We start from the raw sequence: 22,745 nt of genomic DNA on the forward strand, positions 1-22,745 counted from the left end.
CTTTCCAGATTCACTGCTTCCTCCCTCTGGTTCAAGCCCATCACCTCCAAACTCCTCTGTTATTGAAAAGAAAAAGTTGTAACAGATACCTAACCTCAATATAAAATCTGGTTACTAGCTTCATTCATTCACTCACTCAATCATTTACTCATTTATTCATTCACTTACTCATTCATTTACTCATTTATTCATTCACTCACTCATTTGTTCACTCATTCATTCACTCACTCATTTATTCATTCATTTAATAATTCACTCACTCATTCATTCACTCATTTATTTATTCACTTACTCATTCATTGACTCATTTATTCATTCACTCACTCATTTATTCACTCCCTCACTCATTCACTCCCTTACTCATTCACTCTCTTACTCATCAATTCACTATTCATTCACTCATTCATTCACTCATTTACTCATTCACTCACTCACTGATTCATTCACTCATTTACTCATTCACTCAGTCACTCATTCACTCACTTTCACTCACTCATTCATTTACACATTTATTCATTCACTCACTCATTCATTCCTTCAACAACTGAGCATGACCTCATCTCTTCCTTGGCTGCCATAGCCCTGAAGAATATCACTTACATATCAGAGCACATTCTTCACCATCCTTTAATGTATCACACAGGAAAGTTTACATACAAGGAATGTGCTTCATATACACAAGGCTGGCATATTTATGATATACTTATTGAATAATGGATACACACAATGTACACACACACATTATGTGTATTGCTAGTAAGAATAACAGATGGATAGATGTTCCCTAAGTTGACAGCAAGGCAAGATCAGGAGTAAAGGCACACTTAAGTATTAATTGGCTATGTTGCTCTAACATAGGGAGGAAACATGAACCACTCTATCGAGAAGTCTTGCATGCACACCAAATGTTTACTAAATTTTCTGCTTTGATATAAGGTATCCAGAAATTCCCAGAAGTTTGTAATCTTGCCCCTATGACAGCCACTGGCATACTTCCTATGAGGACCTGCTTTTTCTATACACAGTAAATGGTATTTTTCTTAAAGGGCCCCCAGAAGAACAAATATAAAAGGAGACAAATCTAAGCACACAGCAACACCATTTGCTTTCGACAGGAAGAAAATACATGGACGCCTTCTGAAGTTACTCTGAGCTGTGGCAAGCTCTAAAAGTAGTACTGTGAGTCCTAAGTGAAGAACACCAAGAAGAACGTTGAAATGTTCAGAAGAGAACACAAGCAGAATTCCATGGAGATCTATGGCATACCCAGGGCTGGGCTTCATTTGGAGGAACGCCTTAATCTGTGGCAGCCACATTTGGGTATCATCTTAGAAAAATCATCCCGTTGGGCAGGTTGGGTTACTAGAAAGAAGCAGTAAAGCATTTACTAACGTTAATATCCATGCTCAGCGGAAAAAGCAGGAAATGCAATGAAAGATGGAGGGGGGTTCAATAATGTCTCCCTAGGCCACATGGTCTGTGAGAAGAAAAATGAAATGGTGTGCCACCAAGCTGACTGGCAAGCACTGAGGGGCTTTCCACAGTGAGACATCTCTGAGATATCAGCCCCAGGAAGGGGCAGTCAGCTAAAAGCATTGACAACTTGCCTAAGCCTCAAGCTCTTCCCCGAAGGTCTCAGAAAAAAAGATGCTCAAAGAGCTGTGCCTACAGACTGGATTGTATCTCACAGAAGAGGAGGAAGCAGAGAGGATGAACTGGAAGGTAAGGAGCCTTGATGATCAAGTCTGACATGTCTCACACTTCAGAACACATTCCATGTTATCAGAAAGACTCCCAAAAGGGAGACTCCTGATTGGCTAAGACAACATGCTGACTAACTGTAAGAATCTCTGAAGAGAGAAAATGTAGTTTTCAGGCTCTGCTGACATTGGGCAGAAAGTTCTAGAACGAGTGACAGGAGACCCAAAAAGACAGGACTCTGGCTTCTGTGGTCTCAAAGGTGGGACGCAGGCTTCTGTGGTTCTGAGTGGGATGCAGGCACGGGCACGCAATAGGGAGAATGCTTTTCTTAAAATGTTGAGCCCATCAGAATGCTTTCCCTGTTCCTTTGAGATGCAAGAAACCAATGAGACAGGCCCGTTGCCTAGAATAGCTGTGTGAGGTTAACAGATAACAAAAGCGGAACTTAGCAACTCCTAATTCACTTCCTTGTCTGTCGAGCAGCAGAATCGAAAGTCGAACAGGGCAGACTCGGGAGTCAGAACTAAAGCAAAGGGGGAAGCGGGGAGCTGTGCTTTATTATTCTAAGATGGCACCTACAAGAATTTGTATCCTATAACACACATGCACACACACACATGCACGCACACACACGCACAAACACACACCCTCTGAATGGGGTAAGTGGAGTACTGTAACACAGAACTATGGAGCTCAATATTCAAAAATGAAAAAAGCAAAAAATAAACAAACAGGAAAACCCTGCTACCCCGCATCCAAAATAGCCAGATAACATACATTACAAGGCAATGTTTACAAGTCAACATATGTGCTGTCTAAGTTCACAGATCTAAGCTCATGGTTGTAAAGGACTTATACAAATGTTTAAACATGAATAATTTGGAAGTTAAAAAGGACATTTATTCCACATGGACAATTCAGGTAAGACTGAGTAGGATTTAATTACTTTGAAGGAACTATTTTAATATATACATAAATACAAACTATATTAAACGGTGTGCCATTTTTAAAGGTTTTCTTTATATCACCTAAGCCCAAACAATACTGCTATTGTACCATGATTTAGCGGCCAGTGTCTGTCAAAAACCTGCAAAGAAATGATTAAGGAGATCATTTAGTGAACAGAAACCAGTAATCTTCCATAAATGAACTTCCTGCTTTTTCCTTCCTTCCTTCCCTCCCTCCTTCCTTCCTACCTTCCCTCCACCCTCCCCACTCTCTTTTGAGACAGGGTCTCACTATGTAGCCTTTGCTGACCTGGAGCTCAGTAAGTGGCCCAGGCTGGCTTGAACTCACAGAGGTCTGCCTGCCTCTGTTTCCTGAACACTGGGATTAAAGGTGAATGTCACCACACCCATCCCTTCCATTCCTTACTAAAAATAACAAACATACAGCAGCTATGACTATAACATAGCTCAGTGGTCCAAGGGTTGGTTATCCTGTGTGAGGCCAGGGAACAGGATGGCCAAACTAGCATCCTGTTACAGTCCATGGCTGTGTATCCACACAGAACCACAAGCACGCGAAGCCTACTGAAAGGTCCAAGCATGGGCTGTACTTCATTCAGTCCTGCTTCCTTTGCTTCCCTGATCTAGTCCCTAACCCTAGGTATCAGGATCAACACAACTGGGACAGAAGAGCCAGGCCTCTTCTGGGAACACTGAGTTGCAATCCAGCAGTAAGGTCAGCTAACTCGGTACCAGAGAGATGTGGGCTGCAGGGTGCCACACGCATGATTTGTATGTGGCTTAAGTGTGCCACAGTGGCTCATGTGTTGAAATGTAATTCCCATTGTGAGACATTAAGAGAAGAGAAACAATTTAGAGGGAGGCCTTGGGATTCATTAGGAGTAGGTGAGCTCAGGGTGCAATTCCGGGACTGAATTTCACAACCGAAGGACAGATAGCCGATCTCTTCCTCCTCCTCTTCCTCCTTTACCCCTCTCACGTGTGTGTGGGTGTGTCTGTCTGTCTGTCTCTCGTGTGTGCCTCATTCTTCTCTGCTTCTGTAGGTTTCTCTTGTGTGTGTGTGTGTGTGTGTGTGTCTTGTATGCCTCTGTCTTCTGTCTGCCTCTCCTTGTCTCTCTATCTCTCCTTCCCTATCTCTTGGCGCATGTCATCTCTAAACCACCTGCACACTCTGTAACCAAGAAAGCCATACCAGATGTAAATGAACTCTTGGCCTTGGACCTCCAGAACTGTGAGCAAAAACAGAGCAGCCTCCTTTATAAAGCTGGTGGCCTGGCCTCAGGTGTTTCATTACAGCAGTGGTCCTCAGCCTCCCTAATGCTGAGATCCTGTAATACTCCTCATGTACTATGCTGCAATCATAAAACACTTTTTGTTGCTGCTTCATAACTATGACTTTGCTACTGTAAGTATCTGTGTTTCCTGGTGGTTGTAGGCGGCCTCTGTGAAAGGTTCAATCAACCCACAGGTTGAGAACCACTGCACTGGAGTAAAGAGCACTGGACCAATATACACACTGAAGGCATGCAATAGCAAATGGGAAAGACAGACATGAGAGCCAATGCAGAACTGTACAGAGCAAAATAACCCATAACCCTGTCCCAGAGGTTCAGCTGCAACCTAGAAGCTCCCGTGGACAGAGTATATAAGCTGGTGAAAATATGGCTCAACCCCTGAGTTCAGATGGCGGAATGGGGACAAATTGGATGTGAAGCAATCAGAAGGCAAGCTCGTGCAAGATTAAATAGGCTGAAGTCCTACACTAAGGCCCACGAAAGTCAACTGTGCAAACACAACACGAGAGACGCTTGGCACAGCAAGATGTGAAGAGAACCCACAGACTTAGCTAGAAAGAGCTGTCTGAGAATGGGGTGACCTGTCTTGGCAGATGTAGTGGCTCCCCAGAGAGGAACGCATTCAAGCAGGACATGACCCCCCAAATCACTGCTAATATTCTGTATCAGATTTGGGCTGCAAGATTTGTCTTTGAATTCTATCCCAAACCCAGAAAGAACTCCCCATTATATATATATAATATATATATATATATATAATATATATATATAATATATATATATAATATATATATAATATATATATATTATTATATATATATATGATATATATATCATACCCATAGCTAAGTATAGCTCTTACCCCTCATCAAAGAATCTTTTTTTTGTAGCAGATACCATTTCAGAAAGCTACAACTAGTCCAAGTGCAGAGAATGTCTGTAGGGTGCTCATACCCTGTGGATACATCTACAACAATCCCCCACCTTCAGCTCAGATATGGCAATGAATCTCCACCTATGAAATAGCAACGATGCAGCTGCTTTTTACCTCTGTTGTGACTTTGCAATAAAGAATCAACAACCTACCTTGAGTCTCTTAAAGCAATGCTTCAATCATAAAATTACACACACACACACACACACACACACACACACAGTGAAGAAAGTGGAAGCCTAGCTGTCAATTATAATGTTGATGGGCTGGGTTGTTGATACAGTACACACAAATGTTCTGTGTGCCAGAACAACAGTCCCACCCCCTGCACTCCCTACCAAGAGAAGGCTGTAGGGTTCTATCTGCACTTTATAGAAAGTAGCTTAGCTTCCTAGCATGCAAAAAACCCAGTGCGTTTGGGCTAGGAAAGGCATCAAAGAGCATTGTGCCCCACTGTAACCAGGTGACTGGGTGTGGCACTGGGATACCTGGCCTGTGTAATGACGTGGGCAGGATTAAACAACCCAAGACTGGTTAGGTGAGACAACTCCGAGATCTAAGGGTTGTGTGCACAGATCCAAGTAGGGCAGAGCTAGCATTTTTTCCCTTTAGGATGTGGTTAGGAAAGGCTATGGAAACCTCCGCTGAAGGTTCTGCTGAGATGCGTGCATGACAGTTGGGGGGACTGCAAAACTTCAAGGACGAGTGCAGTGATCAGTGACATTCAAGCAAGGACACCTACACACGGGTGAGGTTACCTGCAGCCTAGAGCAAGAAAGCGATAGGACTGAAACAACAGAAGCTTCTAGCACTTTTCTCACATGGTGAATAAAACCTGCCCACTGCAGAATGATTCTTCTAATCCTCACACCTTCTGGGGGGCAAGTAGGTTTAGCTCAGTAATGGTGTCCCCATTTGGCCACAGGCTCCAAACTTGGACTTTTCACCACTACATCCTTACTATCAACAAGTCAGGTGGACTCGCCTTCAAGTTCTGTTCTCAGTGCGTCCATTTACCATATCTATGGACAGCCTGGAGGTCTGGGGCACGTTCAGGCCACGTTTCAACTCCTCTTCCCAATATGATATAAGACTCTGGGTTGGGGCTCCACGGGCATGTCAGGAGCTCCCCAGAATCCCAGTGTGCAACCAGGCTTTTCTCTCCTCCCTTTCTGACAAGTGTTATTAGCAGTTATTAGCTCTGGCCAAAGGAAACTGGTATTCACAGGAAATTAACAGTGACTTGCCCAAACACTGCTTTTGAAAGGGCCAGGAGCAGTATCACTGCAGGTTCAGAGGGAATTAATTCTAAGGATCTTATTTCATTTTCTCACAAAGGACTTCTTCATAAGACAGCAGCCTGAGATGGTAGATAGAACACTCCATGATGCTGGCCAACGACACCTGAGCATGGAGCCTGCCCTGGAGTGGGGTTGATATGCAAGTGACAATTTTGTTTGTTTTCTGTTTACTTTTATCTTCCTTCCTCTCCCTTCCTACTTTGAGAAAGAACATGAATTGGATAGATGGGTAGGTAGGAAGGTTCTGGAAGGTGTTGGGTAAGGGGAAAGAACATGATCAAAATATAGATGATGGAAACTTTTAATTAAAAATCTTTTTCGGATGCTAACGAGAAACAGGTGAGCTCAAGGAGGAGAGCCGTAGGGGTAAGTGACAAAGCAAATGCACTGTGGTTTCCAGGACCAACCGCTGCCAGTGAACAGACCAGACACACAAGAAGCACAAACAGGAAAGATGCTGTTCATTTGCTTCAGTGGATGTTTTTGAAAAAGACATTTCTGGTTGATTAGATAGAGAGATGCCTGATGTACGGACAGACTCAAAGCTCTAGTCTTTAATATTCACCGACATTCAAATATATAGGAGAGTGTTTCATAAGCCCTGGTAATAAGTTCCTGGGGAGAGTGACGTAATAGGACCAGGGGAAATTCCACTTGGCATCTGGGGAAATTAAGAGGGTTTTAATTTTTCCCTTTGCTAATTATATTCACGTTTGTAGTTAACAAAAAAGTCAACCTGGGTGTTGATTTTTTTTTTCCTGATTAAAAATGAAAAAGACAGAAATAGTGACTATCTGGTCTTAAAGTCAGAACTTTTACTTTTCTATTGGCCTAAAAATAAGTTAAGATCTTGGTGCTGAAGCCACTCTGACAGTCCTTGGATCTGACTAGGAAGCCTCACCCCAAGGACTTGCTCCCATAGTAACAGAAGGACACATGGCTGACAAGGGGGAAAATCAATCAGTAGTTCTATCTGACTATGATGCCTGAGAACCACAAGAAGGACCAGAATGGCAAAATACCCTAAAGGTGCAATAATGGCACTTATTTATGCCTTGGTGGCAACCAAGAGCTACTCAATTGTACATAAGAGCAGTTCAGTAAGAGGGAATCCATGTCTGGTAATCTAAACTTAGCCAACTACCCTTGGCTGTACCAGACACACCCATGTGCTCCTGGATTCTTAGCTGGAACCTCTGTGGTCTTCCATGCTCCCTTCCTCGTCTTTTCTGCCATCGGGTGAACTTGGGGATCTATACCAGTGTACCATTGCATACTGCTGCAGAACACACAACATTTGACCCACAGGAGACTCACCTGGGCCTCAGCATAATTTAAAATTCAAAAATAAAAAAGAGGAGGAGGAGGAGGGAGAAAAGCAGCAGTTCCTAATTTGATCGCGAAGCTGGCACCGAGCACCACTTAAGGACATAGTGTGGTTATAAAAACAAAAATGTCCAGTTCACACACAAGCTGCCACTGCCCTGCTCAGAGCGAGCAAACTCTGCACTAAAGATGGCAGTTTTCCCAATGCCCTTCCTGCATGTCAGCCTACAGGAGTGGAAATAAACAAAATTAGTAAAATGGGCAGAGTTTTCCTGAGAGGATTTATTATAATTGTGGCATCAATGGCAGACTGATCCCAAAATATCCATAATAAAGCGCAGCACACAAAATCTGGATAAAACGTATACAGGGAGATGTGTCATTTCTCGGATCAGAAATAGGACAGGGCCCGAGGTAAAGCAGACAGTAAGATACACTAGAGAAGGAAAGGGTCAGCAGGTCCTAGCTACTAGACGACACCATGGGAGTGGAAGGAGATCAGGGAGACAGATGCCCTCAGAACCCACACTCTGCTATTTGAGGTGAGTATATGTAGATGTCCAGGAGCAGCAGTGGAGAAAATGCAATTATTCAGAAGCCTCAGTAGGTCTGTCTGGGTTGGAATCCATGCTGTGTTAGGGACCAGTATCCTGGACGAAGAAAGGGCACCTGTTCCTGGGACTCCAACAATCATTGTTACAGGCACTGAGGGTTGGAGCTGTATATTGTCCTGTGAAATAAAGGAGAGCCAGTGACTGGGTGGGGTAAGGGAGGTGGAGAGAGAGGGTCAGAGGTCAGAGGAAGGATGAGGACTGAGGATGAACTCCAAGATGGAAATCCAGAAGGATGAACTAGATCCAGGTGGGCTTTATTGGTATTAAATAGCTATGAACATTTAAGGATTTTATAGGTCTAGTATCTCATGTAGAAGGGCAGTTTGTATCTTTGTCTATTTGATGAAATCTTATTGTGTAGAGGGTTTGTGGATTGAGAGTTTGATATATAAACTTGTATAAAAAGCTACTGAGCGGTAGAGTTGTGTTTGTGTTGAGTTTGGGGTAACGAAATATCCCGGGATGGAGGCAGTCACAGGCAGAGTGAAACCGCCAAGGGAAGGGAGTCACACGGATGAAGAAAGACTGTGAGGGACGGCTCGGACCGAGAGACAGAGGTGTCGTGGCTCCAAACTAGAAGTCCCACCACAGAGTTAGACTGTGGGGCCAATAAAGGGATAAGCCCTATTTTCTAATTTAATATTTACTGCAACACGGAGAAATGGTGGCAAGGTGTTTGCATCCAGTGTGTGTGTGTGTGTGTGTGTGTGTAAATATCTTTACATTTTAAGAAATAATGTATATCAACGAAATTTACATATTAAATAACACTATAATAGAATGACTTAATAGTTTTAACTCCTCCTCCCAAAAAAATATATGGGGAAAACTTCAGATTACAAACACTTTCCCCTGGCACAGCAGCATACAACACAATCATGTGATCACAAAATTTTCAAAGTGCATTCTTGTGGGTCTCCTTCCGTTTTCCCACACTCCTGCTACCTCTGTTTCTCCCTATGGTCTCTTTGCCCTAGTTTCTTTTCCTCTTTCCAGTCCCATGTGTCCTTCTGCATACTACCCTCGCCCTTCAGAGTCACCAATAATCACCCTCTTGTCGCCTTTCTAAAGCTTCATTTGCTCGTATAGCCAAGACCTACGTATGAAAGAGCGTATGTAGATTTTGTGTTTTGGGGTTTGGGTACTATAGTTAGAATTTTGGCTTCCTTAAAAATACAGAAATGTTATGGGAATGTGCCTTTGTTTTAATCCCATGTGTAGGATATGGGGCTGCTTCAGATCATCCACAGCCCTAAACTGTAATTTGCCTCGTGATCTGGCAGTGGTGTGATTTTGCCAGCTGCAGATAGCTTTTGCAAGTGTATGCTGTTTGGAATTCTGGGGTCGACTCTTGTGAGGGTCTATAATCGCAAGATCCCCGAGAGGGGTGCTCTGCTGCTGCTGCTCCTCCTCCTGCTGCTGCTGCTCCTCCTCCTGCTGCTGCTCCTCCTCCTGCTGCTGCTGCTGCTCCTCCTCCTCCTGCTGCTGCTGCTGCTCCTCCTGCTGCTGCTCCTCCTGCTGCTGCTGCTCCTCCTCCTGCTGCTGCTGCTGCTCCTCCTGCTGCTGCTCCTCCTCCTGCTGCTGCTCCTCCTCCTCGTGCTGCTCCTCCTCCTGCTGCTGCTCCTCCTCCTCGTGCTGCTGCTGCTCCTCCTCCTCATGCTGCTGCTGCTCCTCCTCCTGCTACTGCTGCTCCTCCTGCTGCTGCTGCTGCTCCTCCTGCTGCTGCTGCTCCTCCTGCTGCTGCTGCTCCTTCTGCTGCTCCTCCTCCTGCTACTGCTGCTCCTCCTCCTGCTGCTGCTGCTCCTCCTGCTGCTCCTCCTGCTGCTGCTCCTCCTGCTGCTGCTGCTCCTCCTGCTGCTCCTCCTGCTGCTGCTCCTCCTGCTGCTGCTGCTCCTCCTGCTGCTCCTCCTGCTGCTGCTCCTCCTGCTGCTGCTGCTCTTCCTCCTGCTGCTGCTCCTCCTCCTGCTGCTGCTCCTCCTCCTGCTGCTGCTTACTGGAGACATCCTGATGATGAAGATCAAAATGCTCCAAGAAACTCAACGCCCCTAATCAGCAGGAAGTAGTCTAATGATATCAGTGCTCCTTTCCCCTGCAGCCTTCTTTTTCCCCTGTCCAGTGTTACAGGGTTAGAAGGGTTAATGAGGGTGGAGAAGGGTAGTAGAAATAGGAACCCATAAAGTAGTAAAAAGTCAGGTTACAGGGAACCTCTCTGAAGTGTATTTGCACACTTTCGAGCTATATCCGCTCTCTTGCACATTTGGCAGTTTCATTTTTCTTTATTGCTAAACAATATTATCCATTCATCCATTGATGGACCTCTAGACTGGTTCCATCTTTGACATCATGAACATGTCAGCAGAACTGAGAAGTTTCTCCGTAGTAGAATGGGGAATCCCTTGGGTATCTGTCCAGGAGCAGTACAGTTGAGCCAAATGGCAGTTCTTTTGGGAGGAACTTCCATACTGACTTTCATAATGGCTGCGCTGGTTTGCCCATCTCAGTCAGAATGTCTGTCATGAAGAAGATCTGACAACAAATGTTGTTGGGAAGGATACAGGAAAAGCCACAAAAAAAAAAAAAAAAAAAAAAAAAACACTCAGAGATCTGTAGATTATCAAGCCTTGAGTTAAGCCAAATCTCCACAAGAGTAAGGAGGTGCCAAGAGGAGAAAAGATGGCTGCAGGGGCTGGAAGGAAACTTCTTTTACACCAAGTTCACTTGACCTCCAGAGTTTGGACAAGGCCTAAGTCAATTTATAAGCTCAACTCTTCCAGATAGTAATCAACACAGTGCGACCCTTGAATTCATCCCTGTACAACTCAGTTTGCTTGCTTTATTACAGCCAATCCTACATTCCACCTAAGCAGATCTGACCCACTGAATTGGCTTCCTGGTCCAGAACACAGCTGCCTTTGGCTTTCTTAGCAGTGTCTGCCTGAACTGTCGCCTGACTAACCTGATACCATTGCACCTGGTTCCTGAAGGCTCAAGATCCGCCATCTTCTGAGACAGTGTGCACACAATAATGAATAAAGGTTTAACCTAACACCGACACCTCTCTTTGCCAGGTCAATTAGAAGCATAAATAATCCATGAAGCCCAGCTCTCCAGTCCTTCAGACCGACAAGGATGAAGGTGAAAAGTGCCTTACAAAAAAAAAGTCACAGCTGTTTCACATGCATGTCACGAACTAAACTGAACAAGGTGGTATGGAAGACACCTTTTGTTTATTGTCTATTTTAAAAAAGCAAAACAAAGGACAGCTTTTTAATGTGAGCAATGTACTCACATCAGATTCCAAAAGTCCTACAAGGGTCACATCAAAAACAGAACTAGTGAGGCAGTAACATAATGTATGAGGTATTAGGACACGTGACTGCCTCTTGGAGGGAAGGAAGGAAGGAAGGAAGGAAGGAAGGAAGAAGGGGGGAAGGGAGGGAGGGAGAGAGGGAGGGAGGAAAGAAGGAAGGAAGCTTGATCTACGCACATAGTTTTTAATAAGCTGCCCGAACCATGGTCTTTCACTACATATTTAGCACATGTTAGAGGTATTAACCGTTCTGTTATCTCATAGGGTGGCCAGCTGTAGCAATTGAGTGGCTGAAGCAGGCTCAGTCCGAATTGATATGTATTATAAATATGACATGCCCACCATACCTATAAAACTTAGTGTAAATAATCAACAAAGCTATCTCACAGTAATTTTTATATAACATCTATATAAAACATAACATGATGAGGTGATATTAATTTGGATATATTAGGCTAAAGCAAACGAGTTTATATATCATTTATGAAGATATGTATTATTAAAGATATTATGCTATGTCATTTATATGATCACATTTAATGTCTGAGTAAAAGCACATATACCATTAAAATGAATTTATCTAAAATCAATTTATTCCTTTAAATTTCTTTTAGGTTTATAAAGTTAAATTTTATTCCAAATCAATTTTCACTTAACACCAAATACTTGGCTTACACTTGAATTAGAATAAATAGAAGGTTGAACGGACAGTTGGCTTTTATGTCAGTAGCTCTCACTTACAGAGAAGAATACAGAGTTTAGTTTTGTTTTTTTAAACCCCAATCACAACGTCTTCAAACAATACAATCCAAATACACTTGTATAGTTTATTAGAATAAGTATGGTTTGCAAAGAAAATGTTCCCCAGCACATGAAAGAAAAAAATCTATCAAATGTAGAGAAACTGGGTATAACAGTTTAGAATAATAACTATGTCAATTTTATCAATTTATTGATTCAAAATCCCACCTTTAATGCAATACCAATGAACACACCTCAACATATTTTTAGCTTGACTAATATATTTAAAATTTGGGTGCACAAATAAACATGAAAACAGTAAAAAAAACTTACAAGAAAGATGAGAAAGAATAAGACAGAAGAACATGCTTTTATTAAGGTGTTATAAAGGAACTTGGTATTAGGTAATAAGACAGACAAACTAAAACAGAGGAGAGGGACTGCTTTAGTTTACTGTCTGTTGCTGTGATGAATACCATGACCAAAAAGAACCTGGAGAGGAGTTTGAAGTTCATGTGGCTTACAGGTTAAAGTACATCATCAGAAATAGCCAGGGCAAGAGCTCCAGCAGGGACTGACCAGAAAAGACCACCTGCTGGCTTGCTCTTGATCCTTTTTTATACCAGCAGGATGGCTGCCCAGGGATGGTACCACTCACAGGAGGCTGGGCCCTCCCACACCAATCATTAATCAAGGAAATGCTCATGGATTTGTCTACTGGTAAATGTGGCAGAGGTGTTTGTTTATTGGTTGGGGTTCCTTCTATCCCAGTGATTCTAGCTCATGTTGACAGAAAACAAATCAGCCTGGGATCTAAGGGAAGAAGAAAGAAAACATCCCAAACTGCAGTTGGAAAAGCCGGCTATCAAATATTTGACTATTGTAAAGAACGAAGAGAAGAAGTTTGAGGGATAAAAAGTCATGGCCTGACATCTCACATCAATGTGAAATTCCCAGGACTTAGAAATCCCATCATATAGAACAAAAGACATACTGGATGAAAAAAAAAAATCTAACTAAAGACTTGTCATCTTGAAATGAAACATGATATTAATGGAGAAATTTTAAGGGAAAATACTTCTTGGAAGGTAACTTGTGCTTGAGGAAGCTGGGAGTATGTAAAATGCTTGATTTGCAAGTATAGGAACCTGAGTTTGACCCTAGAATTTATGAGAAAAACCATTCAGGCATTGTTGTGCACATGTGTAATACACAGGCAGATTCCTGGAGCTCATTAGACAGAGAACCTAGCTTCCTTGTAGAGTTCCAGACCATCCAGAGAACCTGTCTCAAAGCAGCAAAGAGTGGCTGACTCCTGAGGAATCATCTGAAATTGTCCCCTGACCCCACATGGACACAGAGAGCACATACAAGATTAGCTTGGATATATGCAAAATACTACAAAAGCTAACAGAAACAGGAGAGAGAGAGAGTGCGAACCTTCAACCTACTGGAGGTTCTTATAATGCAGGTATCATGTTTTCTCTAACTTGTAGAATCTAGGGGGAGAAAGATTAAAACTGAGAAGGTGATTGGGGGGAGGAGATGAAGAAGGGAGGGAAGTGGAGAAGAGAAGGAAGAAAAAGAAGCGAATGGGATCAACACCAGACATTTGCACACATGAAGATTCCACCTGGAGCTGATTATTTTACATAACTATTCTACAGTAATAAAAAAGAAATATTAATATTTAATATAAGATAAATGTTATATAGGAACACAAACAATTCAGAAAGAAATTTAATTCTCAACTTATCCGAAACATACCTGGTAAATAAGTACTTGACTAGGTTAACAGGTAATCTCCTGGGCTATATTTGTCAGAATAACAGACAGACAAGCCCACTGGAGACCACTGGGAAAAGCCAGTGACATGGGTGCTTCAGACTATTTCCAGTGGAAGTCTAAAGTAAAATAATCCTTCCATCAAATCTGAAAAATGTATCAAAATTATTAAAACATATAAAGGTTTGACCTAGAAACTCCAATTATAGAGATTATTTGCCCAAGGAAACAATTCAAAAAGGACTATAAAGGTCTATAAAGATGCTCATTCAAAAGTTGCTTTAAAAAAAAGAAGGAAGGAAGAAAGAAAGAAAGAAAGAAAGAAAGAAAGAAAGAAAGAAAAAGAAAGAAATCTCAAGTAGTCTAAGTATAAACCCAGAGAAAACTCCTCAGTAAACTGTAGGCTAATCAAAATGCCAGACTCTAATAAAATTAACAATAGCCCTCGATTTCAACAAATATGGACCCAAAATATGTGCCATTCTATCATTGCTTCCAGAACATACCTTCAAGTTTCTTCCCCTCACCATCCTTTTGGCCCCAGCTCCCAACCTGCTGGCACACAGAGGACACAGCACAGGCTAGCCAAACAATTATTTGGAATGATTTCCGTGGGCAAACTCTGCCCCAGTTGCATACGCTCTCCAGAGGCTGTGGAGTATATGCATGGTAGAAGGTAAACTGAACAGGGCATTCCTATGCTGCCATGAGAAGTCACCAGCCATGGCTCTGGGGAGACTTCTGAGACATGTCTGTTTGGTGTCACTTATGGTCCTGTAAAACCGTATGAGTGGAATCACTGTTTTGGTCCACTGGTGCCCTCCTGTCTAGGGTGATAGACATATCAGTGAACCTAGCAGACGAAGGTGTAGTAGAAATTATTAAAGTCCCAGCCTAGAGTTTCTATCCTGACTCAGGTTTTAGAATTTACTTTTCTGTTGATAACCCTGAGTTACTATTTACTATTTACTATGTTTTGACTAGGCCATTCTTAACTCCAATTGGGTAGTCCTCCCTGCCACATTTTTGGTTATTATTATTTATTAATCTTTTTGCATAAAGCTATATGAATATTTTTCGGCAGTACTTGATTTTTTTTAAAGGTTTGATAGTATGCATTGAAAACTTACTAGTTACAATGAGCATAAAGTACATGTAAAACGAAACGTAACATGGAAATAGTCAAAGTTTTCTTGGTGTGTAAAGATTAGACATAATGATTTTTAAATACTAAGGATTGTCTAAGATACAAGGCTGTATTCTTAGCTCTTGAATAACTAATGATTTAAGGTCTAGGTGTTCCGCACTCTGAGAGGGTGTTATACACTTACTTTTTTTCTAAGAAAAACTGAGGCTTCCACATTTTGGCCTTCCTTCTTTTTGAGCTTCATATGGTCTGAGAGTTGTTTCTTGGGTATTCAGAGCTTTCTGGGGTTAGTATCCAATTATCAGTGACTGCATATTATGTCTGTTCTTTTGTGACTGGGTTACCTCGCCCAGGATGATATTCTCTAGTTCCATCCATTTGCCTAGGATATTTCGTAAAGTCCTTATTTCTAATAGCTGAGTAGTATTCCATTTTGTAAATGTACCACAATTTCTGTATCCATCCCTCTACTGAAGGGCATCTGGGTTCTTTCCAGCTTCTGGCCTGACACATTTTTTATGGCTCAGCTATCTTCTTCCCTCCTCCTGAACATTTTCCTTCTTCTCTCTGACCCTGAGTCTGAGAAACTTAAGTTCCTCCTGTGTCTCTTCTGGCCATGTATTGGCTGTTGGCATCTTTATTTACTAATTACAATGAACTGGGGGCAGGGCCATTCAGTATCTACATGTGAAGTCCTTGCCCATGGGGAGTTTACTAGCCAGGGTATGTAAGAACACCCTTACATACCCTGTAAAAAAAGATCCATTTGTTAGGAAGTGAAGAATGAAAGCTACAGCCAAGGGCATCCACAGTGACATCTATCCTCAGCAGAGATGCACACAGGGAACCCAACACAGCCTGGGCAAACTTTCCTGGGCTGTTAACCGGACACCTGCATCAAGTGAAATGACAGGATGTGGGGTGGAGCCTATGCTATACATTAGACAGTCTAATCCACTGTACTGCACGGGGCGTCTTCAGAATCACACTAACTGAAATGACACAGAGAGATGGATCAGCGTGCTTACTCCTGGTTATAAACCGGGACCCCGCATCCGTGGTCCTTTGCACCCACTCCCAACTGGCTGGCAAGCAGCAGATACATAACACATAGTGGCCAAAGAACAAAGCCGTTTAGTTATGTTTGGTCTAGACAACTGAAACGGCCTCCTAAAAATTGTCCTTTACAAGTTCTTGTTCCTCACTCCTCTTGTAATCTTTTGAGTCGAGTGAACACGGTATTCTCCATTGTCACAAATGTTTTAGATCGCCAAGAAGGAAATGAGAGCTTAGAGGCTCTAAATGTATCGCTTAACGTGTTTTCCACAACCGTGACTAGCTTAGCATTTCTGCATTGTAACACTCAACAGCCAATAGTGGAAGGCGTAGGGATGTCTGCTCTCTGTTGTTTTAAAGTACATAGGTCCTCACTCTTGAGCAGCACTTGATGCTGACTATATTTGTAAACTATGAGCTCTAAAACTCCCTGCTTCCTTCAGGCCAGAACCTTTGGCCGTCCGGGGCCCCTGGTTATGACTGGGCCCGTTGTTTGCCCAGTAGTCCTCTCCCTCACTTGTTAGTGACACCACGCTGAGTAATGTGCTCAGCTGGAAAACTCCAGCTCCCAGCTCCTCCTGTGGATGGAAGTGAATGCAAATGAGGCATGTGTCATTGTGAGCCACTTCAGAGAAATCCTTTATTCCCCCTTCCATGGTTTTCTTGCATGGGACTCCTTTAAGATAGCTGAGAGCCAACAACCCTGCTGTGGACTTTATGAACGGCATGTGTTCAGGATGCTAAAGCAGAAAAGCCCAGGGGGCCAACATCTCTTCAGACCTGATGTGGCGGGCACGCCTGCCTTGACGGGTTACTTCTACACTAGCTTTTGAGAGAGAGAAAGTTTTCTATGTAAGCAGTGGGTATTCCAGTCTGTGATTGTGATCACTGTGTTCAGACACTGGGCTAGCAGGAAAGAAACCTAAAGTGTGTGACCTTCTGTTTTATCTATCCGTGCTTTCTGGAAAATGGGGCTTTGAGTGCTTCAATATTATTTTTCCACTGAAGCTTCCCAACTTTGATTTATTTCCCTGAACCTAACTTCACTATTTCTAAGAATCTTAAAAACACGTCAATTTTCACTTTGTTTCTCTTTTTAAAAATTGTAGCCCAGGCTAGTCTAGAACTGGCTAGCCCCGGCTGACCTTCAATATAGAGCAAACCTCTTGCCTTGGCCTCCCAAGTGCTTAGATTACAGGTGTGAACCATCTCACCCAGCAAACATAGCCAACTTGGTTGTGTTATAAGTTTGAATTAGTCTCTTCCTGTACTGAGCCTCTTCGATTGGTCCGATAGAGTCCTCTCCACTGTCAGGCTCAAGACAGTAAGGAAGAGTTCCTCAAAATGTGCTTGTCTTGCACCAGAAAATCAGTGGTCACATGGGTCCAGCACACTTGTCTGCTCCACGGTCTCTTCAGGATCCTAAGCAGCGCATCTTCAGGCCCTGAGATCTCATTTCATAAAGTAAAAAAAACAAAACAAAACAAAACAAAAAAAACAGAAACCTGACAACAACAAAAGCTATTAATCGAGAACTCTCTACAAAATAATGTGTGCGTGTGTTTGTGTGTGTGCATCTGTGTGTGTATCTGTCTGTCTGCTGCCCTTCATTCCCTATACAGTTCAGCCTTTGAATACCTGTGACGCCTCAGACGCCCCCTGCCTCGAGGCTTCTGCCCTGGCTGTCCCTCTGCCTGCAACACTCTCTCCCCACGGTGGGAAGGCTAGCCCACCACTCTCTCCCCACGGTGGGAAGGCTAGCCCACCACTCTCTCCCCACGGTGGGAAGGCTAGCCCACCACTCTCTCCCCACGGTAGGAAGGCTAGCCCACCACTCTCTCCCCACGGTGGGAAGGCTAGCCCACCACTCTCTCTCCACAGTGGGAAGGCTAGCCCACCACTCTCTCTCCACAGTGGGAAGGCTAGCCCACCACTCTCTCCCCACGGTGGGAAGGCTAGCCCACCACTCTCTCTCCACAGTGGGAAGGCTAGCCCATCCAGCCTCCTTATCCTCAAGTCTATTCACCCACCTCTGACATCTGGCCTTAGCTGTTTTTCCAACAACTCTTATCGAAGAACAAATTCCACAACCTGATGGGTTTGCTTTGTTCCTTCTTCATTAAGATGTGTACATCGCTGTATCCCTAACACTTAGATGAGCTCTTCCAGAAACTGGACAGATATGTGCTGAATGACCATGTGACCTACTCCAGATTCTCTGGGTCTCGGTCCCCATTTTCTCTGCTGTACTCCATGATGCATCAGCTATACCACCTGACCCTTCCACATGCTTCCTGACTGATCTAACATGGTTCTTTGGGGTGCCACTTTGTTACAAGGATTTGGCTCCACAGTGGCTGTGGAGGGCCGGCAGTGACTGGACATCAATAGTGTGCTCTGGTGAGAAATGAGATTAGGCCTTGTCCAAATATTCATTTCTGTGTCCGAAGACTCACTTGACAGTGCCCTGATCCAGCTGGACTCCACCTGTCCAAACTTACACCCTCCTCCTCCCGGGTTCCCTCAGCCATAGACATGTTCCTCACATCTCATGAAAGCCATTTCTTCCAATGTTATCACCTCCACAGCTTCCCAGTTTGGGGACAGATGGCAAAGCCCGCAGCTCACAGCATGACCTTTGAACCTGTCATAAGTATACCTGTTGTAGCACGGGGACCTCCTAAATCAGAAGCACTACAAGAGGGCTCTGTAGTGAGTCCTACCTACTCACTTACTCATTAATAAGCAAAGACCAAAGTCCTACACTTGCATAGGATCTAATCCACCCACAGCAAGTTCCATGTTCAATTAACAACCTACCCACTAAGAGGATCCGCTGCCCACTTTCTGTAAACCTCTCCTTTGGTTGTAAACAAACCAGGCTGCTCACCAGGCCAATCTGGCTTCAGGAACTTAAACGCACACCCATTGCCTCAAACGGGGAGAAATGGTTTAACCCTGCATAGAGTTCAGAACAGAAAACTAGGGAAGAGGGCAAAGGTCAGGCCTCCAGACCAGACTGCTTCCGCTCTCTGCTGCCTAACTCGGTATTACTGTCGGGACCTGCTACAGACACCATGTTCTCCCCTACAAGCCTCAATTCCGCCCCTTTTGGCTTCAATTTTCATTCTACCTCTAACCTCAAGTTCCCCTGTAGTGATCCGGTCCTCAGGAGCTGGCTGCCTTTGAGTCAGGAGCCCATCCTGCTCTAACGAGGCCAAGGTGAGTGCAGTTCAGAATAAGGCCCTATCTAGCAAGAAGCAATGGTCAAAGGAGATTGTTCCCTAAGAGAGGAACCTAAGGAAGGCCAATCAACAGGCCACACACACACACACACACAGCCCACAGTCCCAGAGATATTATTAACAGGCACATACTAAAGTGAAACCAACCAACACGGGAGAAAGGGTCAGTCCGGGCGCAGCAGGAGCCCTGTACACAGGTGCTATCATTGAACTGGCTGCTTCGCTTTGATTGACTCCTTGAGCCACCCTGAGCCAGGTTTCCTCAACCACCGCCCTCCACTTTCAACAGCCTCCAGAAGTGTTGCAAGAGCCCATAAGGCAATTGTGAAAGTGATCTGAACAACACAGGAGGTGCCTACCGCCGCCTCTCAGTGCCATTGTAAACTCTCTCAAGGTGTTGCCTTTAGATTTCTTCCTCTTACTGAAGGACCTGAAAGGGTCTGCAACCCCATGGGAAGAACAAAATTATCAACTAACCAAATCCTCCCCAGCTCCCAGGACTAAAACACCAACCAATGAGTTCTCACGGATAGGCCCATGGCCCCAGGTGCATATGTAGCAGAGGACAGCATTGTCTGGCATCAATGGGAGGAGAGGCCTTTGGTCCAGAGAAGGCTCATTTTCCCAGGGTAGGGGAATGTCAGTGTGCTGAGGCAGGAGAGGGTGGTTGGGAGAGGGAGCATTTTCATGGAGGCAATGGGGGGGGGTGGGTGGATGGGATTGTGGGAAAGAGATAACATCTGAAATGTAAATATAGAAATATTCAATAAAAAAATTGAGAAGAAAAAAAGATTTCTTCCTCTTCCCTTCATTTCCCTTAATATACAATTCATTGGTTGCTATTATTTAAAAGCATCAACTGGTGTGATAAATATCTTAGCATCATTCATTCTCACTCCCATCACCCAGTTAGTGCATTCATTCATTTCACTCCAAATTGAAAAAAAAAATGTTTATATACTAAATGCTTAAGATATAGGTCAGTTTTGATTTCTGCGACACCTTGCCTCTTGCCTACATATTACAGCCCAGAATCCCTATTTTTCACAAGAGGTCCTTGTAGCTCTTACTGCTCCCCCCCCCCGCCCCCGAAATCCTATTCTCCTCACTTCTACTCCCACCCCCAGCCCGTTATCATCTATCTCCTGGCCAAGATTAAGGATGGGGGAAGGGGTGAGAACTAGGGACCTTAACAAGATAGATCATTTCTCAAAACCGTGCCATTCCCAGTGGTGAAGGGCAGAGTTGCTGGAATGGCAAAGCAGACAAACGAAAGAAAGAAAATAAAAGTATACGGTTTCTTTTTCGCCCTAGTAAAACCAAGGGATGTTTACTGAAAGCTTGCCCCATGCCAGACAGGAGGAGGAGGAGGGCTCCTCCATCAGGGTGCACAGCATTTCAGTCTTGGCCAAAGCGCCCTTGCCCATAACCTAGGGCATCTGTTGCACATTTCCTACAAGTGGAACCACTCAACAGCTGGCCCTGGTGTGTGTGGGGGGTGGGGTGGGGGGGGGGAAACCAACGCAAGCAGCATGCACCTAACTCAAGTCAGTTTAGCCGGCCAAAGTGCAGGCTTCAAGCGAAAAGCAAAAATGAAACCTCAAACTAGAGCCTGGTGAGCCACAGGGGGCAGACGTGCAGACACTGGAACGCAGCCTGGTAACCACTGAGCACCCAAACCCAATGAAGGCTCTTCCAGCCTAGAGAAGCTGTGGATCAAAGAATCCGCGACGCCTGGGAATGGCAAGCCGGCTCTTCGGGAAAGCCGTGATGTGGGGGCAGCGCAATGGTGGGCGCTGGAGATAGTAGGTTGGAGGGATCTATTCATGGGCATGGGCAAGCTGACTGGGAACAGGAAGATTGCAAAGACTGCGCGCTGTTTGTTGGTGAAGGAGGAGAGCCTGGCGAGTGCTCTGGGAGGCGAGGACTGAACAGTCGCGTTGCGGTGTAAAGGAAACCTTGGGGCTCCCGCCAGCGCATAAATTCCGAGGTTTTTTGGATCCTGGAAAGCATTTGCTAGTGCGCTGAAGGCAGAGCTGGCGGAAGGGTCCACTGGTGATCAGGGGCGACAACCAGACAAGTGTGAAAAGGAGGAGGGGGTGTAGGTGGGACGAGATGGCTCTTCCGGGACAAACACACACACACACACACACACACACACACACACACACACACACACACACAAACGTTGGACCCCAGGCTACACGCACCTGCCCCCACGCATGTTGCGCGCACAGCCTCCTGCTGCGGCGGTCACTCACCTTCCGCGCGAGAGCGGATCTCCGACACTGTCCTCCGCATGGTGGGCATCACGACAGCCCCTGTAGGTGGGTCTCCGGCGGGGACCGTGCACCTGTCACGACGCCGCGCGGGCGGGAGAGCTGGATGCGCCGCGCCGAGGGCTCAGCTGCCGTGGGGCCGCACCTCCCACCCAGGACAGCGTCGCCACCAGGAGCCGCCTGGGCACCGGGCGGGAGGGGGAAGGCGGCGAAGGAGCTGCGTCCTCAGAACCGCCTGGGTCCCCCGCAGTGGCCCAGGAGCGAGCTCGAGGGGCGGAGCCGGGGACGGCGCCGGGGGCGGGGTCTGCGGGGCGCGCGCTCACTGGCTGGCCTCCTGGAGTGGGGCGGGGACAGGACCGCCGAGCCTCCGGGTCCCGCCCAGTTCGGACTGTACCATCTGCGGGGAGGGGACATCGATCTAACATTCTCGGCCTCTTGGCTCATCTTGGCCCTCCTTAAAGCCAGTACCTGTGTCCCAAACCTTAATAAAAGAGGAAGAGCTGCTCTCCTTTCTGAACGCTCTGATATTCCCTCCAGTCACCCTCTGGCTATACAATGCGATAGTGCCGCCCGTCCTCAGCTCCAGGGTGTTGGGTTCGGTGTGGGCAGCCTGAGTGTAAGCCTCTGAGACTTTGTGGGTGACGTCTCTGCTGGTGTGGGGGACCCTGCGTTCGCTGATTGAGTGGACCTGAGTGGAATCCTAGCCGATCTCAGCTCCTGGCCTGAGCTGCACTTGAACCCTCTAGTAGCAGGTTGTGAGACCCGAGGCCACCGGAGCTATTTCTCTTGTCATTTTAAGGCTTAGAGCCACACAACTTGCGTGGGTGTGAGCCCGTACTTCCCATCAGTTCGTTCTTTGCAACCTGTTAAGGCTCTGAAATTGTAACCAAACCAACTGTTGACCACGTGGTTAACCAAGCAAAATTCTGTTGTTTGTGGTTTCTGCTCCAGAAAGTTCGATGTAGTAGTTGGGGCAGTCTGTATAAGATCCATAAAGATGTAAATTACAAGTCCTTAAATCCTAGAGACCAGCATGACCTCAA

General features: G+C 45.0%; 1 protein-coding gene across 2 annotated transcripts in view; it reads right to left on the reverse strand.

Annotated features, from left to right (window-relative positions):
• Positions 1-21,928, reverse strand: part of ATP8A1 (ATPase phospholipid transporting 8A1) — a 214,776-nt gene extending 192,848 nt beyond the window's left edge. For both annotated transcript variants that reach the window (XM_080910104.1, XM_080910103.1), the window contains exon 1: positions 21,685-21,928. In XM_080910104.1, coding sequence (XP_080766230.1) covers positions 21,685-21,733 — 49 coding nt within the window. In that variant the 5' untranslated portion in view covers positions 21,734-21,928. The remainder of the gene's footprint in view (positions 1-21,684) is intronic.
• Between the last annotated feature and the right edge of the window lie 817 nt (positions 21,929-22,745).

Source organism: Micromys minutus, assembly GCF_963924665.1.
Source record: "Micromys minutus genome assembly, chromosome: 1".
Lineage (NCBI taxonomy): Eukaryota > Metazoa > Chordata > Mammalia > Rodentia > Muridae > Micromys > Micromys minutus.